Raw genomic sequence first — 11,940 nt, forward strand, 5'->3', positions numbered from 1 at the left:
CTAACCATCTCATTTGTGAACCCAAACCGTATATAATTTCGTTCTACTTATAAAATCTAAACCCTAACCATCTTATTTGTGAACCCAAACCGACATATAATTTCGTTCTAATTGTGAAATCTAAACCCTAACATCTCATTTGTGAACCCAAACCGACATATTATTTTGTTCTACTTGTAAAATCTAAACCCTAACTATCTCATTTGTGAACCCAAACCGACATATAATTTCGTTCTAATTGTAAAATCTAAACCCTAACCACCTCATTTGTAAACCCAAACCGACATATAATTTCGTTTTAATTGTAAAATCTAAGCCCTAACCACTTCATTTGTAAACCCAAACCGACATAATTTTATTCTAAGTGTAAAAATCTAAACCAAGCCAATATTTAACTTTCCTTAATTAAAAGTATACAGAATTTGTTTCCTTAATTTGGTTTGCTTTTTAATTTAATTTAAATTTATTTTTGAAATAAAATATTAGATGGAAGATTCTGATTGGCTGAGAGAAGAGGGGATGAATGGAGGGTGAACCTAAGTATTTTTCTTTGTTGGGGGTCAAAAGACATAAACTAATTATGACAAGTTTATCTATATTAAAGGAAACTTTATATTCGATTACGATCTTTTTCAATGTGTATTTCGGACTAGTGGTATTTCTTTCTTTTTTTGAATTTGCATGAAATACTGTTATAATTTATTTTTTTAAACTATATTAAAGGAAACTATATATTCGATTACGATCTTGTCAATGTGAGTAATCGAATTTTTCTATTATTGATAAAAATCTATTGACAAAAACATTGACTGTTCACACGGTAATTTTTTTAAATGAAAGTAATATCAGCGAGGCTGTGTGAAACAAAAAAGGTAGTAAGTTTCATTACCCGAGAAAACTACTTACAAAAGGCTCTTTTGCTCTATCAATACTACTTGTATTACAATGATCGACAGAAAATGGTTCTTTGACATTATTACAAGTGAAGGATTTGCAAAACACAAAAGACAGAGAAGCGAGGCACTGTGTGACCAAAATACTTCAATCCTTGCAATCTGTTACACCTTCCGTAGATATTTGAAATCGAGCCTCCGCTTCTGGCAAGCATGGCGAGCTTATCACTTTACAGATTCTCTCCTCTGCTCTTCCTTTCCTCAACGCCAGCCTGTACAACAAACACAATTTGCCAATGAACTCTAAACAACAAGTAACAAGGATTCATCGAATTTGCAAACATTACAGACCTTGTTGTGGTGGCATGAGCCATGATATTCCCACCAATTGGCTTAAATTGGGGACCAGCAAAAAGAGCTGAACCATCTACTTGCGCAACTACTTGGTTTGTTATAACAACAGCCACACCAAACTAGAGCCATTACACATAAGAGAGAATACTTCAGGATGGTGTCTCAGAGAAATTCTGGAAAGGAAACAGTTAGTAGTATTACTGAATGTTCACCTCATCCGCTAACTTCTGAAGACTTCTCAAGAACTTTGCAAGATGCATTTGTCGAGCCGAAAGCTCTCCCCTTCCAGAGAAATCTGTCCTGTAAAGAGCGGTAGCACTATCGACAATCATGAGAGCAAACCTGTGCCAAAACGGTCATTGCAACTTTCGCATTTAGCACTCTCGTAGTAAACATAACATAACAGAACACCAAAATAAACTTAGCACACCTTGTTTCAATCATCATTGATGCTGCTTCAAGCAAAAGCCTTGACTGATGATCAGTATTATACGCTCTTGCATAGGCAACATTTTCAAGTACATCAGCTCCATTTAATCCAAACCTGCAACATTTTAATTGATTATTTCCAGAATATTATGTCTCAAGAACCCCATCATGAACGTATGTTACAAAGAAACATACCTGTCAGCTATCTGTAAGAGTCTTTGTGGCCTGAATGTTCCCTCGGCATCAATGTACATCGCTTTACCCTCTCCACCTCCTTGATCCATGGGTAGCTAATCATTTAAACATAAACCTTAATGTGAATATCTTTCTCAGTTTTGTGAAAGTGTAAGAAGAAATTCAAGATCATTACTGCTAAATAAGCAACAATAGCTAAATAAGTAAGTTCAAAAAAAGGGCTCTTACTTGACAAGTTACACACAGCGTATGGCACAACTGAGTCTTTCCAGAGCGGAACTCACCATATAACTCAGTGATGGATCCAGTTTCAATTCCTCCTGTTGAGAATACGGCAAAGTAAGATCAAAATAGCAAAACGCGGTTTTGAGATGTACTGGAAACCAGAACCAACCTTCAAGAACTTTGTCAAGCTCCCTTGATCCAGATGTAATCTGAATGATCTCCTGTCTTTGGGCATGAAGCTGGGTCGCACTAGTGAAACCAAGAGGAACCAGCTTTGAAGCTGTCACATAAGAAAACACACCAATAAGAAACACAAAAACTCTAAAACCATCAAAGAGAAGTAAAGCAAAAAAGGTTAGTAACACATACCTGCTTCTACGATTTTGTCAACCTTGGCATCACTGATTCCTTTAATCTGCAAGAGATCCTTCCTTGGAGTATAGGCAACACCTTCAACAGTACAGAGACCAGCATCCCTAAGCTTCTTTACATCAACAGAAGCTATACCTGCCGCCTGAAGTTTTTGCAGGATTAAAGAGATGAAATACCAAATAACACAAATAACAAAAAAAACCCGAATTCATCTCCTTCATGAACACGAATTAAACGAATTGAGTGATTATATGACATTGGAGTCACAACAAGAGAGAAGCTACCCAGAATGGAGTCTAAAACCCCAAAAAAGTCAACTTTATCGGAACCCTAAAACAGATTCTTCTCTACAGATCGTAGCGAAACCCAATTCTCGCTCAATATTCACATTTTTTTCACATCGCGAAGACGAACACAGGGTGGAAAAAAAGCATAGAACTTTAGCGAATTCAAGCCGAACCCATTTCGATTGACGCAAGATCTAGTGAAGCTAAGGCATCGCGAAGGTAAAATTCCACGAGAAATGATAAAATCTGGAAGAAATTGAGAAATTGAAACCTGAAGCTGTTCGACGGGGAAAGGGCCGTGCTGTATCTCTTCGTCGTCTTGTTCTTGGACAACGTTCTGGTTTCTTCGCTGCTCCATTGTCGTCATCGCTATCAATCGGAAGTTCAGAACAGATTCGGGGAACCCAGAGAATGCGAGAGAGCAAAATAAGAGAGAATTGCGAGTGGAGGGAACTGGCGAAACTGAAAAGTAATTGAAAGAAGCGCCACAACCACAACCAAAATTATACAAGACGATTGGGATTTGGGACAAAGGCTTCTTCGACAAGTCTCGATTGCGTTTAGATTAGCTTTTTCTTCTTAGCCAATGCTCGTATTGGGAATCTTAAAAGCCCAAACGGATTTGGCCCATTACTTAATCAGTTAGAGTTAAGTTAGATCAATTCCTATTTTAAGTTACTAACAAAACACAAATCCTCCTTATTTTTAATTAAATAATTACCATATTAATTTTAAATTTGACAAAATACTGAACAAGATGCATAAAATTCTAAATGATAATGGTGTCATTTTTTTTTATATTTCCATATCATTTTAAATTAATTTTTAATATAAATATGTTAAATTAATCTTTGGAAATACAATATGTGTCGCCACCCAAATGACATTTACGTGTTCAATTTCCGAGAACCACCACAATTTTACTATTCTATAATTCCAATAATTTAGTAATCACTTATTGAAGCAAAAAAATATAATTGGTTATCTAATTTATTATCTAATTTAAGGTATGGTAAAAACAAATTATTGGTAAAAAAGAAAGACTTAAAGAAAAAGAAAAAAGGAAGGACCCAACAGGGTTCAAACCGGTGACCTATTGATCTGCAGTCAATTGCTCTACCACTGAGCTATGAACCCATATTGATTTAATAAACTCAAAAGTTTTAATTGATTTATTTTATTAATTATTGTAAGTTTTAGCATAGTCAGGTCAATTATCTAGCAATCATACAAATTACCAAAAGCATAACACAAACAAATTAAGCCATGGCAATTAAAACTCATTTTCATTTTCTAATATATTATAAATGCAAAAGTAAATGGATTGTTAGTTTTTTTACTTCAAAGTGATAAATTATCTAGTAAAATTTTGAAATAAAAAATGAATCGTCATCTAGACTGTATATACTAATGGAATATTTTTTCTTTTTTCCCCGTCAAAATAACTTATATTATATCAAAAACGAATTATAGAAATTGTTTGTAATCTACATAGGAGGATTTAAAGTGTCAGAAGAAAAACTACAATTCGTTTTCAAATTGGGAAAATTTATATTAACCAAATAAAATAAATTATTCCAAACTTTGCCCCTAAAAAAATAAAATACCTAACAAACATTTTTATTGTTAAAAAGAAAACAAATTACCAAAAACGATTATTACGAATTACGAACCAATTAAACCATGACACTACAATATTTTGTTTAACATAAAAACAACATTTCCTTAAATGGGGTACATACAAACAATATTTCCTTAAATGGGGTACATACAAACAACATTGCCAACATTTTAACATGATGAAAAATACAAATTGCCAGCTAAAACCTCAAAGTTAAAGATTGGTTGACAACTAGACGCCAAATGCTAGTATGTATCAAACCAAAGCTCTTGAGTTTACTCCAGGGAAAGAAAAAAAACAGACACACAAAGTCACTCTTATAAAAGAAAAATTATATTGGTAAACATATATAAAAAACTAGGGCCCAACCGGGTTCGAACCGGTGACCTATTGATCTGCAGTCAATTGCTCTACCACTGAGCTATGGACCCATGTGAACGTTGATAGAATATTTAGTATAAAGTCTTAAATTTGTTTGGTATAAAGTCTTACATTAATGACCATATAAAACTGAATTGATGTTAATCTGTACTATTCATTCATCATAACGTCTTCTCCTTCTCCTTTTCGTTTTCTTTTTTCACTAAATCCCAGAAGTGAAACTAACACCCGTAGAAGGCAACCAATTAACACCATCAATGAATTTACCAACGCTAAAGTAACTCGCCTCTTCAAACCCAATCAAGTGAAACCCTTGCCACGTAACCCTCTTGGAAACTCTAGCTTTCGGACCATAGTTCTTGAACTCTCCAAAGTACAATGTCTTTAGTACCTCGTCCCCTGAGTTTAACCACCCGACCCATCCTTCCTCAGCTATCGCTTCGTCAATATACGACTCTATCACTACAGCCCTCGAATACATCTTCCACGGCCGTCCTAAGTATGAGCTATACCTATGTTTCACGGGAGAAAGATCTGAATCCGTCCGGATCTTACAACTATGGAGGGCGAATCCTGAGTTTTGACGCTGATCTGTCCTCCCGTTAGCGAGAATAACGTTAATGGCCTTGACACCATGAGGACGACGCATGAATATGTTGCAGCTTTGGAAAACCGCAGCCGCGTTTCCGAATATGAAATCTATGGTTCCGTAAATATCGCATTCTCTATAGAACTGACGTAAGGCAGCTGCGTAGAGTGTGTCTTGATAACCGGAGATGCTACATCGGTATAACACTGACTGGTCTGATGTGATGCTTAATGCTATGGCTTGTTGTCCTCTTGGCCCTGCCGTGTTCTTGATTCCGATATCTCGTGCGATGAATCCGTCACCCGTAACGGCTGCAAGAATTGCATTTTTAAGTATCAAACACAATCTAGTTTTGGTATTAATGATTTATGTGTATAAATGAATGAACGTATGTACTAACTCATTGTAGCCGTCTCCGGCACAGAAGTTCCTCCGGCGAAGCTATCATCGCTGACAATCACCGTCTGGTCTTTGCCTTCTCCTATCAAAGTAATCTCATGTTTATGGATACTTACTTTCTCTTTGTAAACCCCTCTTTTCACGTAAATAATGAACCTGCCACGTCCATGGGCAGCCGTGACAGCCTCCATCACGGTACGGTAATCTCCAGATCCGTCTTTGGCGACTACCACGTGTGCTCTTGCTCTACCTACTAGTAGTCTCCGTTCTCCGGCAGTGACCCATCGGGGAAGAGCAGTTGACTCTGTCTTTGGCTTTGGATTCTCCATGATTGTGTCGACAAGGGCCAAGGAGTTGCTGACAAGCCGAGAGAGGTGATCCATCTTCTGTGTTACGTGGCTGATGGAGGCAGAAGAGGAGTCACCGAAGTCAAGGATGGAGTCTTTGCAAGCTTGTTGGAAAGTCATTGCGGCGGAGAGCCATGTTTGTACGTCGTGTTTGCTGTGACGCTTTCTTGATGAGCCGTTGAGAGCTTCCATGGCTTGTCCAAGTCGTCTTGTGGACATCTTCATGAGCCGTTCACAATAATCTGTAACGTTTTTAAAAAAAATGGTTTTGATAATATGTACTGAGACTCTGTACTTGCATGCTTAATTTTTCAAAAATATTAGGTATCTTGGTAGAGATAATAGAGATATATTTAACTACTTTATGAATGGTTTTTCTTTTGTAACTATATAAATGATATTCATACATACTCATAATTTTCCACCAAATAGTATAGCTACTTATAGAGATTAAAATGTTAAGTTAAGGCAATAAGGAATTACGTGTTTCGATAATTTCTCTATCAACATTTAGATTTGGTTCAAATAAACTTAAGACGTTGATAATGAAGAAATGTTGTGTACCTGAGACCGAAGTCGAAGGCAACGCATCATCGGGAACTTCCAGAGAAACGAGTTGGGATGAACTCGTTGGAGAAGAAAGAGGAGGAAGTAGCATATTGGAGTCAGAAATAGTCTTGTTAACAAGGAAAGACACGAAGTCGAGACCTTGATCAATAGACCCATGTCGAAACTCTCGTAAGTTTTGGACACAAAGTGAAGTGTACTTTGTGGAGCTACAATGCCTTTGCAAACCATTTTGGTAAGCAAATGGCACTCTTGATGAGGCATTTACGAGGAGAAGGGCATTGACCAATAACACCCAAAACAGAGCCATATCTACAATACCCATTTCTTTTTTTTAAAATATATTTTATTTATTTATTTTCTAGGTTACTTTATGAGGCAAAGTTTATATATAATATCAAATGAACTAGAGATTAGCATTGATTTATAGAGTATAGAAGAAGTTAGTTTTAGGTGATGAGGTCAGTGTCTGGTGAGTTAGTTTAGCGGTCTACCATTTTTTCATAGAGTAGCTTGGGACTTGAGTGGCTTCGATAGGATAATTTAACTCTCACTTTCTATTTCTTTCTGTCTATTTTGTATTGGTTACTTTGGACTTTGGAGTAATTCAAAAAGTTCTGGTTGGACAACTCGATCAGTTCTAATTGGTAAGAAGATACGGTGGTATATATGAAAAAAATCACCATGTAACCCAACTTTGTTAATTGCAACAACTCTACAGAATAAGTCAAATCATACGGAAGAGTGACATAATAACTGCTAATATCACAACTAGTTCCCTTATCTGAAAATGGGTGGTTATACCTTTTTGTCTTCTGGTTGCTCATCTATATTTAAAAAGCTTCTACACTTGATACGGTTTTGACTCAATCGTTTGAGGCTCATCAAAGACATTGCAGACAATGGACTCAAATCACAAACGTTCACCTTGTCACACTACGAACCGGATCATCATTGACTCATTATCAGAGTAAAAAACAAAAACAGTTCTATGAAAGACTAATAATAGTATGTCCAATGATCGACCATAGTATTTACAAGATGTAAGAAAAAGAATGAAAACAATCATATGAAAATGTACAAACGAAATGAGAAACCCTCCAAGGATCAAGTAAAGAAGACCGTCCATCCGATTACCATCCCCGCAGCAACCGCTACCACCATCGACCAATTTGCTTCCGGTGCAGCGGATTTCCTAGGCGGCGGCTTCAACATCTCGTGCCTGCTCGTATCAATTTCGATAGGAAACCTACACGAACCACTCGACGGATCAATCTTAGTAAGAACACCAAGATTGTTAAAATCACACGAGCCACGACGATGATCCATTTTCTGAAAATACATATTAAACGCATAAGAAGCATTCGCCGCAGGGTCTAGTCCCGCGCACGAGGACCCCGGCCCGAGCGAGGTGCAGTCAGCATTCTGACACGCGTACGAAGCAGACGTTGCCAACACGGCACCAGCGTTCCCCGCAGCTTGATAAGAGAGCACGCACCACTCACGTGCCTGGTAACGAACACCTTTAGCGGGAGCCAACTGACGTCCGTTACCGAGACTCAGAGCATACTTAACGGCGCCGTCATAAGAGAATATTCCCCAATGTCTTTCGAATTTTCCGGGATCAATGCTCTTGGCGTCTTCGTCTACTAACGAGAATATGTAAACCTCCGGTGCTGTTCTCCGACGAGGCGTTCCTTGTCCTTGAAGTATACGATTCAGTAACCCTTGGTTGAACCTCTGAGCCATCGTTGGGTTCGCGTTCTGATCGCCGTCCGTTGGCCATCCGACTTCTCCGACGATGATCTCGATCTTGTTCGCGTCGAATCCGTTTTTCTCAAGCGCCGAGACTAAAGTGTCGAAGTTTGCGTCGAAGACGTTCGTGTAAGAGATGGAACCGTCAACGACAGGCTTAGCTCCACCGCCTGATCCGTTTGGGAAGAAAGCGTATTCGCGCGGGAAATTTGGATCGGCGTTGAGAGAGAGGAAAGGGTAGATGTTGAAGGTGATTGGTGAGAAGGAATCAGCTAGGAATCTAACGATGGAGACCATAAGGGTTTTGATGTCAGATCGGAAATCGCCGGAGGAAGGAAGACCGTCGCCGGATTCGTAGACGTCGGCGTTAAGAGGCACTGTTACTTTGACTTGCCTGCCAAGACCAGCTTTCACTAGAGCTGCTTGAACGTTCTGTAGTGCCGGGTATGTTGAACGGATGAATCTGTCCTTGTATGTTTTCAAGAATGGTTCATTCCCCACGGCTACATATCTGTCCAACGATTAAAGCTTTAGAAACTTGGGCATGTGTGTGTTTTTAGCTATAGAAGTGCAATGCAATTTACCTTATGTCAGTTCCGTATAAAGAGATGTATTGAGAGACGTTTTGTTGAACCCAGAGCTCTGCGTTGGCGACAGTGGAAGCCATAGTTGCCAAGAGATCGTTGGGGATACCGACCATGACTTGGATACCGGATTTACCAAGAGCTCTGAGTGCACCAGGGTCAGCTTCAAAAAGTTTAACCTTGTTGAACCCGTTTTCCCTAAGGAGCTTCACTACTATGTTTGGTGGCAGAGGATGGCTAGCTTGTGTCCCCCAGTTACATGCCAAGCCCTCCACATTCTTCAATATGTTGTGATGTAACAATAAGGATAGACAAAAAAGGATGAATATTTGGTATGTATCATGACGACCCATGTCTCTAAAAAGTGTGAGATTTGGGCTGGAAGATTTGGAATGACAGTGTGGGGTCTCTAATGAGAATTTATGTTTTATGTGTGTGCATTATATACAGAGATACAGATGTAGGTAGTTTGGGGAAGGTGAGTATATGGAAGAAGGAGGGGAAAGGAAAGGTATTTGTGATGGTGCTTCAAAAAGGAACTTGATTCCATTGGAGGTAAACCTCAATTTAAACCATCCAAGCAATAGAATTCTACTATTCAACATGTCTTAGGTATTAGTACCAAAAACAAACATATTAAAACATAAATATTGTCACTTACACATAACGAGTAATCCTTGATGCTAATAATAAGAGGGAGAGGGAAGAAGAAAGGAATAGAGTGTGTGAGATGGAGACAACCTTTGTAGTTACTTTCTTAGAGAATATTTTAGAAGAAAGTTTACAAACTTTTTAATTAATCCGATGGAATCTCCCAAGTCCCAAATCTTGAGATTTTCTCAAATGGTATATCATTGTAAAGATATGTCATAACATTTTCAGATTCACCCAAGATACCACAAAACATACCTATAAAGATAGCCAAAAGAAACTAGATCTTGAAAGAAGAAAGTAATAATGATTGGTGGAGCCATTACGATTAGACAAAAGAAAACCCTGATTTTGTAGGTTGCAATTGTATGAATACATGAAAGATGAAACCATCTTCAAACAACAAAACCAACCCAGAAACAGAAAAATGTTTTCCTTTGACATAAGTCATAACACTCAATGCTAGAGCCTAGAAGATGACTACAAGAGAAACTAACAGAACGAGCTTACCTATTCACAAAAAAGACAAGCCACAAGAGCACCAAAAGAGGGTAAGAATCTAACTGGTTGTAGTTCTTTCTACGAAGACACAGATCTTAAAACTCAGAATCCGTAACTGCTGGGTTCACTTCATTTCATCACACGGCAAAAAGGACTATTCTCCACTCTACGAGCCATCATGATGATATCATGCAACCCCTTTGGTTGAAACATACGGAGCATGTCCTGAATCTCCTTCTTAAGCCCTTTGATGAACACAGCCTCAAGAACAGAATCAGGGAGACCCGAACATTGCACCGAGAGATCCTCGAACTCACCAAGATAACGTATCACAGATTCATCCTGTTCGAGAGAGAGTAAACGTTCCATAGGAGATCTAGGATCCCCAAACCTCTGTAAAACCCTAGCTTTGAAATCGTTCCAATCTAGAAAAGGCTTACGTTCCTCAAGTTTAAACCAACACAAAGCTTGACCTTCCACACTCATATAAGCTAATCGGATCTTCTCCGCGTCCGTGAAGTTACCGAATTCGAAGTATCGTTCGGCTCTGGTGAGCCACGAGTAAACATTGGGACCTCCTTCGAAGACTGGCATCTCGACCTTCGTCTTCTTCAGCTTAATGTAGCGAGACATCGGGTGCTCTTTGACTGAGTTATTATCCACCGGCGCGGTGGTCGATTGTTTCGTCGGAAGTGGAGGTGGTGCTACTGCTACAGGGAGGTCCTGATCCACCGTAACTTTAGATTCAGACGGTTCCGGAGCAGTGGGTTGGTGAAGAAGTGCTTCCTTCATCTCGGCCATGGAATTTAGGGTCGCAGACATGGAGCTGAGTAAGTCGCCAACAGTGGAGTGAAGCAGAGCCATCTTCGTTTGGACCTCGCGTACGGATTGCATCAGTGAATCAGCGGAATCATCAACCTGATCGAGCATCTGTATCGCTGCCATCGGAACGCGATGATATTGTTAGAAACGAAACAAGCTTCTTCTCCTCTCTATGAAAACCCCCAAATTAGAAAAAGCAATCTTTTTTTTAGCCGACCTAGTAACCTCATCAAAACGACTGTGCTTCATTTGCTTCCCCTCTCCTCCTTTTTTATTTTGGCCAATGTATAATTTTTTTACAAGCATGATTTAAAAACCATTATTATGTAGTTTTAACATTTTCGTAAGAGCTCTAAAACAAAGAAGAATTATGATATGTAAACATATAGTTAAATCGTAAATTCGTAAACCCAACTCTCTATTGAAGCAAACATCACAAAACTCAATATTACGAGCCAAATATGTTAGCTCATGTGACAAGGTTTTTCTAGCAAGTGATTCATGTACATGTAACATGTGTATAAGTTGTAATGAGCATTGTTGATGAAATTAATATAAGAAGGTAACCTCTATTTCTCCTAATAAAATTTCATAAACCTTTTGATTTGTTTGTTGGTGATTTTAAATCGTGTTCTAAAGAAAAGCTCATTTCAGCTTAGAAATGTCTTCAGGTTCATTAGTATTACTCTGTATTAGTATCAAACTAAATCAGAAATCAGAGGTTTAAAATAAAATTGATATTAAATCTTTATTATATTTCCTAGATGTAACCATTAAATCCCCCACCCAATTTACAAAAATTGACAACTATGTAAATTTCTATTATAGATCAATCGATCACACTAAAAAATAAAATAAAATCAAATCAAATTTGGAAAAGAAAAAAAAAAAAAAAAAAGAAAAAAGAAGAAGAAGAACAAAGATAATTACATTCTTGTGAGGGAGACCAAAGAGGAAATAACAGTCCC

At 38.2% G+C, this 11,940-nt stretch overlaps 4 protein-coding genes and 2 non-coding genes across 6 annotated transcripts; all 6 read right to left on the reverse strand.

Annotated features, from left to right (window-relative positions):
• Window positions 860-3,283, reverse strand: LOC104770463 (DNA repair protein RAD51 homolog 1-like). Its single transcript, XM_010494895.2, has 9 exons — window positions 3,027-3,283; window positions 2,466-2,610; window positions 2,266-2,376; window positions 2,100-2,191; window positions 1,872-1,966; window positions 1,678-1,791; window positions 1,460-1,589; window positions 1,245-1,366; window positions 860-1,165 (listed from the first exon to the last, which is right to left on the reverse strand). The coding sequence occupies exons 1-9, from the start codon at window positions 3,120-3,122 to the stop codon at window positions 1,042-1,044; spliced, it is 1,029 nt and encodes a 342-aa protein (XP_010493197.1). The 5' UTR covers window positions 3,123-3,283; the 3' UTR covers window positions 860-1,041.
• Window positions 3,821-3,892, reverse strand: TRNAC-GCA. The gene has a single exon. It is a non-coding gene; the product is annotated as a tRNA-Cys (tRNA).
• On the reverse strand, window positions 4,736-4,807 carry TRNAC-GCA. The gene has a single exon. It is a non-coding gene; the product is annotated as a tRNA-Cys (tRNA).
• On the reverse strand, window positions 4,751-7,018 carry LOC104770464 (probable pectinesterase/pectinesterase inhibitor 54). Its single transcript, XM_010494896.2, has 3 exons — window positions 6,657-7,018; window positions 5,747-6,334; window positions 4,751-5,657 (listed from the first exon to the last, which is right to left on the reverse strand). Exons 1-3 carry the CDS (start codon window positions 6,982-6,984, stop codon window positions 4,960-4,962), a joined length of 1,614 nt encoding a protein of 537 aa, XP_010493198.1. The 5' UTR covers window positions 6,985-7,018; the 3' UTR covers window positions 4,751-4,959.
• On the reverse strand, window positions 7,421-9,542 carry LOC104770465 (glucan endo-1,3-beta-glucosidase 5-like). The gene is made up of 2 exons (XM_010494897.2): window positions 8,999-9,542; window positions 7,421-8,925 (listed from the first exon to the last, which is right to left on the reverse strand). Exons 1-2 carry the CDS (start codon window positions 9,349-9,351, stop codon window positions 7,767-7,769), a joined length of 1,512 nt encoding a protein of 503 aa, XP_010493199.1. The 5' UTR covers window positions 9,352-9,542; the 3' UTR covers window positions 7,421-7,766.
• Window positions 9,947-11,311, reverse strand: LOC104770466. Its single transcript, XM_010494898.2, has one exon. The coding sequence runs from the start codon at window positions 11,093-11,095 to the stop codon at window positions 10,280-10,282; it is 816 nt and encodes a 271-aa protein (XP_010493200.1). The 5' UTR covers window positions 11,096-11,311; the 3' UTR covers window positions 9,947-10,279.

Source organism: Camelina sativa, chromosome 20 (genome assembly GCF_000633955.1).
Source record: "Camelina sativa cultivar DH55 chromosome 20, Cs, whole genome shotgun sequence".
NCBI lineage: Eukaryota > Viridiplantae > Streptophyta > Magnoliopsida > Brassicales > Brassicaceae > Camelina > Camelina sativa.

What these genes read in the sequence shown, in the direction of transcription:
- LOC104770464 (XM_010494896.2), bottom strand. Translation starts at nt 6,984, where the DNA reads ATGGGTATTGTAGATATGGCTCTGTTTTGGGTGTTATTGGTCAATGCC. An exon ending in GCCTTCGACTTCGGTCTCAG is followed by an intron (nt 6,335 to 6,656) that starts GTACACAACATT and finishes AAAACGTTACAG; the next exon opens with ATTATTGTGAACGGCTCATG. An exon ending in GCCGGAGACGGCTACAATGA is followed by an intron (nt 5,658 to 5,746) that starts GTTAGTACATAC and finishes CAATTCTTGCAG; the next exon opens with CCGTTACGGGTGACGGATTC.
- LOC104770465 (XM_010494897.2), bottom strand. Translation starts at nt 9,351, where the DNA reads ATGGGTCGTCATGATACATACCAAATATTCATCCTTTTTTGTCTATCC. An exon ending in TTATACGGAACTGACATAAG is followed by an intron (nt 8,926 to 8,998) that starts GTAAATTGCATT and finishes ATCGTTGGACAG; the next exon opens with ATATGTAGCCGTGGGGAATG.
- LOC104770466 (XM_010494898.2), bottom strand. Translation starts at nt 11,095, where the DNA reads ATGGCAGCGATACAGATGCTCGATCAGGTTGATGATTCCGCTGATTCA.
- LOC104770463 (XM_010494895.2), bottom strand. Translation starts at nt 3,122, where the DNA reads ATGACGACAATGGAGCAGCGAAGAAACCAGAACGTTGTCCAAGAACAA. An exon ending in CGCTGTGTGTAACTTGTCAA is followed by an intron (nt 1,967 to 2,099) that starts GTAAGAGCCCTT and finishes TTAAATGATTAG; the next exon opens with CTACCCATGGATCAAGGAGG. An exon ending in TTCAGAAGTTAGCGGATGAG is followed by an intron (nt 1,367 to 1,459) that starts GTGAACATTCAG and finishes TAATGGCTCTAG; the next exon opens with TTTGGTGTGGCTGTTGTTAT.